Source organism: Symsagittifera roscoffensis, chromosome 2 (genome assembly GCF_963678635.1).
Source record: "Symsagittifera roscoffensis chromosome 2, txSymRosc1.1, whole genome shotgun sequence".
NCBI lineage: Eukaryota > Metazoa > Xenacoelomorpha > Acoela > Convolutidae > Symsagittifera > Symsagittifera roscoffensis.
In genome coordinates, this window is record NC_087063.1 from 84212532 (window position 1) to 84219654 (window position 7123).

Sequence of the window (7123 nt, forward strand, 5' to 3'; positions counted from 1 at the left end):
ACTGAAAAGCTTATAAAAATTGTATCAAAAGTCATGCTAGGACAATTGAAAAAACAATCCCAGAGCGTCGGAGCAGATTATACAAAGCTATAATATCTGTGTGCGGATTAAGTTTGATCACGTTTTTTGTTCTGCGTCTCTTGTTTGTGGCACGCATGTTTACTCTGGTCTGAAACCTTCAAATATGGTATAATGAGTGGTACACATTTGATCACTGTGCGAAGCGAAACTATTAGAGTGGAATATTCAATTTGTTTTTTAAAAACGAGTTGCCGCACGTTTTAATGGCTTTAATCGTTCTACCAAGCGCGGCTATGTGTTTTACATTATTTAACTATTTTTATACCAAAAGTACAAACTTGACTAATACCATTGCATTTGCATATAAGTCGATAACGTCATTTATGCTAGTAGCAAAAACTACAACAAGCAAACCACAAAAATACCTGTCGTCGATGTTTGTTTATGCGCAAATAACTAAAATTGTTTTTTTGTAGCGTTACAGAAGAATAACCGACAAAAATAATTTCCAATTAAGTTAACTTAAACCATTCTTGTTTGAAGTATACAATTCAATCACATTTTTCACACTTTATTTCAATAAATTCTACCGCCTGATCTGAAAACTTTTATAAAAAATTTAGCTTATATAAAAAACGCTGGGAACTTCTTCAGAAATTCAAAACATCAAGTGGTGAAAAGCAGTTCTAATCCGAGCCATGGCGGTTGTGAGGGCCAGCGACAAAAATATGGGGAAATACGCCGACCAGGAGGATAAGAAGCCTTCTCCTCCCTCCATTATCAGAGCCATCCGAAAAATATCTGTGGGATTATATCCAAATTACAAACCAAACGACAATGGTAAGTGTAGATCAACTGAGAAGTTGGCGACCAAAATGGCATTCCATTTATCATTTTAACATTTAGCCAACTTTCAACCCTTTTTTTGAAATACTATAGTAATTTCGAATAGGTGTGAAAAATTAAGAGAAATTTACCCGGTCGAGGTCAGCGAGTTAAAACAAGACACCGACGCAACCCAAGTTTTGATAATTATGACCGGCGCGACGTAATTTTGGCAATTAAAGACGCGCGACAAAAAAAACCACGGCGATTTAAATTTTTTTCTTCAATCGCGCCGAGGCTCAAAGAGTCTTTGATTGTGTCGCCCATTCGTCGGCTTTTTTCCAATCCCCCACCCCCCTCACCTCGCACGAGCATCACTTTTATGGTTTAACGAGGGGTCTTATAAGGCTATGAAGACCAATAATGTTTGTCATTCAGCCTAAATAGTCCACATGCAAATTTTCGTAATCAGACATTGTGAATATTGTGTACATTGTGTACAAGTAAAATTTAGCAGGTTGGGGGAAGGGTAGCAAAAAGCCATATTTGTAGTTTATGCCTTAAACTAGCGATAACTGTTTTCATTGCCTAACGTTAGGAAGCAAAAGCTCTAGCTTACGTAAGCTCAGAACATTTTTCCTTTCCTCCTGGGTGGGTTCGCACCACCAACCTTTCGGTTATCAGCCGAACGCGCTAGCCGATTGCACCACAAGAGCACAAACTAATCAAGCACAGGATCTGCTTTTAGAATTTTTGAGATGTTTTCTTCTTCATGATTAGCATTTTCGGTCTATGGAGGTCGACCCGGAGACATAGAACTCCCCCACTTAAGAACTCGGATCTCAATTTATATGTTAGGGGATCTCTTTACCTATGTCACCCCATGTTGCAATAGGGGGAGGTTCGTTTCTAGGTTTAAAGTTCTGATATGATTAACCGTTGATTTATTTCTTTATGGGGGGTATTCGTTTCTAGGTACCCGAGGGGGGATATAGTTAAAGAGATCCATGTTAAGTTTATGAAGCAATTTCTTTATCAAGTTCTGCACGAGAACCATGAGTTTTTTGGCCAAATGGAAACACGCATGTTCCTCGAGTAAAACTTCACACAATTGGCTGCATTAACTTAACAACTTAACAGACTAAATTGATGATAAAACGATATGGTTCAAATTGCCTTGCCATACAATTTGGCATAAGCGTTAATTACCCGGTAATTATTTCATGACAAATGAACCGCGTTACCGTTAGCAAAAATAAGGAATATAAAAACTCCCAGGTGAGGGAAAACGGTAGAACGATTCAAACATTTCCAAGAACAATCATCCGAGTCCGGCAGCAAATTGAAAAGACCATGATTTTATTTGAAGATAATTAACGAGGTGCAGACCTTGAGTTGAGTATTTAGTTTGCAGAACAGTGTTTTGTTTGATCAGATATTTAGAGATCAAACAAGCAAATATCCCAAAACAGACTGAAACTTGCGATCAGAACAACGAACGAAAGTTCTAATTAAGATCAACCACCTGTGAAATCTGTTCCGAGTCTATTTATCTTCTGATTGAGAAAACAATATTTGAGCAATTATTTCAGAGACATCTACTTTTTCATGTTTTATGCTTATTAGCTTGAGCGGTGTTGGTGCTTGATCATAATTAACTTCAGTCTTTTTTTTTAGTAAATTTAATCGAAAGATACTAAAAATGAAATGGCGTTACTCTAATTTGCGACTGGCTAAGTTTCCTATTGCTGTTCGGTCTAGCAACAAGGAAGAGTGTGTGTGTATTTTACTAGATGGAAACAACAACAACAACAACAAATCCCACGACAATCAGGGCTACCTATCTTCCCCAAGTGACACGATAGAGAAGATCAAAAAAGGGGAGGGGGAGGGGGATGGGGAGGGGATCGAGAGTGAAACTGGAGAGAGCAAAGATTCATCTGCAAACTCGAAAAAGCACAAGGTAAATTGAACGATTCTAAAAACTTTCACAAATATGTGCGAATCATCACAAAAGACTGTATCGAAAAAAAACTTAGGATAAATTTTGACAGCGTTTTATAAGGATTTTCAAAAAATAATCAAAATGAAGTGTATTATTTCGTGTCCGTGCATTATAAGTTTTTTCGAGAGAGTTTTACAGTTAAACGGTCATAATAAAAATCAATTCTGAAAGTGTTTGGCTTGGAGCCATCGTTTTGTAAATGATACCTGATCACAAATGCATAATTTTTTGCAATTTATAATTGCTCTTCGTGCAACGAACTAACTGATTAGTTATTTACTATATTTTGCAACACTTGATAAATGTTTAGAAGTCTGGATCCACATCGCACGACAAGGACAAGATCCCCCTGGGGAGGAAGCTGGCCCTGGCCATAGGTGCGGCCCCCCTCTCCATGCCCATAGTGAGTGCCACAGTCTTCATCACCCTCTTCCTGCTGGATGTGGTGCTGCTGAAGCCCAAGTACTCTTCACTTGTCCTTCTCCTCGGCAGGTCTTTCGATGCCATCTCGGACCCATTAGTCGGGTTCCTAGTCAACAAAACACAACGCAGAGGTCAGTTAAAATTGCATCATTCCAACTGAACCAAGTCACAATTGTCCATGTGGCTCGGAAGCTCTGGCTAATAATCCTTAAAAAACTTTGCACCAAGATGAATAGCTAACAAGACATACATTGGCAACTATTCCGTCAGAATTCCGTGGCAAACACAAAGTAATCGATCCGTTGCGAAAGTCAGCTTCGACAGTTTAGAATCTAAGCTCCGTGAAACATTTTTTATCGATTTATCTGATAGATTACGCTGAGTCATGGTCATTTCAAATTATCTCAAATTAATATTCGAAATTTTTTTTGTAATTTTCCTTGCACTTGATTTTTGTTAGTGAAAAACTTTTGCCTTTTTATTTTAAATATTTGCCGGGTAGTACAATAGACAATGATATGTATTTTTATTCATTACAGAAGTGCTTAATTGTTCGACCATAAGTTCCGTTATGTTTCAGGAAACACTTTGAAGTACTGGATGGGCTTTGCGATTCCCTTTCTTCTGGCGGCCTACTTCCTTTTATGGGTGGTACCAATGGAGAACGGAGAGAACCAAATGGGCTTCCTTTGCTACTATTTGGGCGTCTACATCCTTCTTCAAATCGCATTCACAATTTACAGTGTGCCTTACGCTTCGCTTATAATGTATCAAACCAACGATCAAAGGGAGCGAGACATCGCCACTGCATTCCGAATGACAGCCGAGATCGTGTTCGCTATAGTCTCCATAGCTGTGATGGGCGGAATCGTCGGCGGAGACCTCGACTGCGACGAAGACACGGGCGAAGTCGACTCCAAGTGGCTGAAAACTGCCGAGAACAAGTACATGATAGCGGCAGGAACAATCTGTGCTTTGATCGTTGCGTCTGGAGTAGTGACATTCCTGGGAACGAACGAGAGATCGGACATCACGATTGTTCCGAGCAAGATCTCCACTTGGACTGCGACTAAGCGAGTGATGAAACACAAGCCCTATCTGTGGCTGACTGCCTGTTACTTCTGTATGTATCTGTCCGTCTCCATTATCCAGGGCAATCTGCAATTGTACTTCAAATACCATCTGGACAGGGTGGAACACTTCGCTTATGTCATGGTCACTCTCATGGTCTGTGTGGGCGTGGGCATCCCTGTATGGCAAGTGGTCATTTCCAAAGTGGGGAAAAAGAACTGTGCTTATATTGGTAAGATAATTAACCCAAGAAATATTCTGTAATCTGTGTCGAGAAAAATTGGTCGAAATATTTCTGTTTTTAGACTAAAGGACACGAAATATCATAAAAAAAACCTTTTCAGTCGTGATTCAAATTACATTTAAAAATTATTTTAAAAAATTCCCAGTGTCGAGAAAAACCGTTTTTTTTTAGTTTCAATCTAATTTTCGAGCGAGTAACCTTTTTCATAATGAATTCAGGCAAGAAACTTGGTTTCACTGGAAAAAAAAACTGGTTTTCGAAGCTTCATTTAGCACTTCCTTGGCAAAAATTGTCTAAAAATGTATAAAAGTTAGTGTGCAAAAAAATTGGATTTTTTTTGATTTTTTAAATTTATTGTTTATCGATCAATTTGTTATACAGCAAATGTTGCCGATAACCTCTAATTCACTGACTTTTAATGCGTATTCATAGTTCTCTTGTCTCATCACGCACTAAAAACGACACTCAATTGAACAAAAAAGAAAAACCTTTTTTGTAGTTTTTTATGAATGTGGTCTGAGCATTCTGTGCTTCTTTGTACAGCCACCGCCTATCCTTGTTAATTCTGGTTTTTTATACTTCATCTTCTATTCAATCTTTTTTCTAGTTTTGAGATAGCACATTCTAATTTTGGACACATGTTCTAGCTATCTTAAATCTTATTAATAGTAATTTTCATGTTCTTGTCCAGTACTTAGTTTTGTTGATTAGCTCGCTTAGAGACATTCGTACTAAAAATTCGTTCTTGAAAAGTAAATGGTTAATTTCACTTGTTTTCCGAATGTTATTATTTTCCCCCAATTTTCGTGCACAGGTTGAAAAGTCAGAGGTTGGAAATAATTCAAAACCATAGTTCCTTAATCGTGGTTGCTCGTGAAACAAACAGCTCGTATGTTGGCTCCTTCTTTAGAGGAGAAAGGGTGTTAATTTGAAAATAAAAACAACTGTTGTGATTTAGGAGTGTTGATTCTGATCCCCTGCTACGGCATCATTGGCTTCGTCCCTTCCGATGTGCCCATCTGGTGTGTCTACCTGCTCTGCGGCACTGCTGGCTTCGCCATCGGCTCCGCCTACTTCATCCCATGGTCCATGTTACCGGACGTCATAGACAACTACACTGTCGAGAACGGGGTACGAAAAACAAAACATTGATTACGCTAAATATTCCGACCCTAACAAATCATTGGAACCAATGAATTGTTTTTGGGGCTCATTAAGAGCACATTTTCTGAGCAAGGCCACTGTGCCAAATTTTGGGTAATGTTGACGACAAAGGGTATGGAGACTCTTAGTTTTTTTGGCATAAATTTGATTTTTTCCTCAAGTTTTAACTTTTTTTTGAGTTTATGGAATACGGATTAACTGTTTCGATTGCTTCAGGAGAGAAACGAGAGCATATTCTTCGGCTTCTTCGTCTTTTTTAACAAGTTCGCGGCGGGTGCCGGAATTGGAATATCGCTGGGTATTTTGGAGATAGCCGGATACAGCAACGAAGAGTGTCACCAGCCAGAGGCGGTCCAGAGGTCACTTAGAATTCTCTGCTCCCCCGGACCTGGTCTGCTGGTCGCCCTCTACGCTTTCTTCGTTTTCTTGTACCCAATCACGGAGAAGAAGTGCAAAGAGAATAAAGCTATCTTAGACGAACGACTCAGAAAAGAAAAACATTCACGTGATTTCTACAAATATGTCAACAGGACTTTCGAATTTGACAACGAGGCCATTGAAAAGTTGTGAACTTCTTTCTTTTTGCCTCCTTTTATTTTCATTACCAAATTAGAAAATATTTTACTTAATTTTCGAAATTTGTACAAACTATTCTGCATTTTCAGAAAATTTTTATTTACTTTTTCTTGTAGATGTTAATTAGAAATTTTTATGCATTTTGCTGCTACAGATCATAAAATGAAAAACTATTTTTTGCTTTAAGCTGACAAGACACATGACATAATCACATTCTATAAATAAATTAATTGTTTTTTTTTAATTTCAACGGAAATATTCCGGGGTTGGAAAAGAATATACCAGTAGCTGCAATATACATTTTTCTCTATATTCTAATTTTTCTATTTTTTTTGCGTCCATTTCCTGAACTCAAGGTTTATTTGGTAACAAAAACACAATCAGAATAAAATTTCTCAGCTTGCGGTGAAAATTTTGAGCCACCACTATCCATCAGTTGACTTTCTCTCATCCCAGCCAATCATTAAAAGAGGAGTAATTTCAGGCCGAGCAAGCGGCAGTAGGAAAAAATTTCTACACAGAGGCGAAACTTCGCATCATATTTTCTGTCAAAATGTAATAAAAATTGCAAAAAAAACTACCAGCTCCATTAGAAATCTTACAAAGAGCTTTCAGAATGCTAAAAAAAGAAACCGAACCTTTCTGCAGGATCTAATTCGTCAAAAGTAGGCAGACACGAAAGTCAAGAATATTCAAAAATTTTCAGTTTTGACAAACAAGGGCTCGACTGAATACGCACTTCTGCAATTTAGCGTATCAAGCATTGGTGTTACCGCTGCACTAAATGCACAGCA

The 7123-nt window shown here is 38.2% G+C and overlaps 1 protein-coding gene across 1 annotated transcript; it reads left to right on the forward strand.

The window, feature by feature from the left end:
- Positions 1–241: 241 nt before the first annotated feature.
- On the forward strand, positions 242–6480 carry LOC134840686 (sodium-dependent lysophosphatidylcholine symporter 1-B-like). Its single transcript, XM_063856658.1, has 6 exons — positions 242–861; positions 2640–2809; positions 3162–3405; positions 3855–4577; positions 5548–5720; positions 5970–6480. Exons 1-6 carry the CDS (start codon positions 720–722, stop codon positions 6321–6323), a joined length of 1806 nt encoding a protein of 601 aa, XP_063712728.1. The 5' UTR covers positions 242–719; the 3' UTR covers positions 6324–6480.
- Positions 6481–7123: the final 643 nt, after the last annotated feature.

Coding starts and splice junctions, on each gene's coding strand:
- LOC134840686 (XM_063856658.1), top strand. CDS start 720: ATGGCGGTTGTGAGGGCCAGCGACAAAAATATGGGGAAATACGCCGAC. Junction 3,406..3,854: donor CAACAAAACACAACGCAGAG/GTCAGTTAAAAT, acceptor GTTATGTTTCAG/GAAACACTTTGAAGTACTGG. Junction 5,721..5,969: donor ACTACACTGTCGAGAACGGG/GTACGAAAAACA, acceptor CGATTGCTTCAG/GAGAGAAACGAGAGCATATT.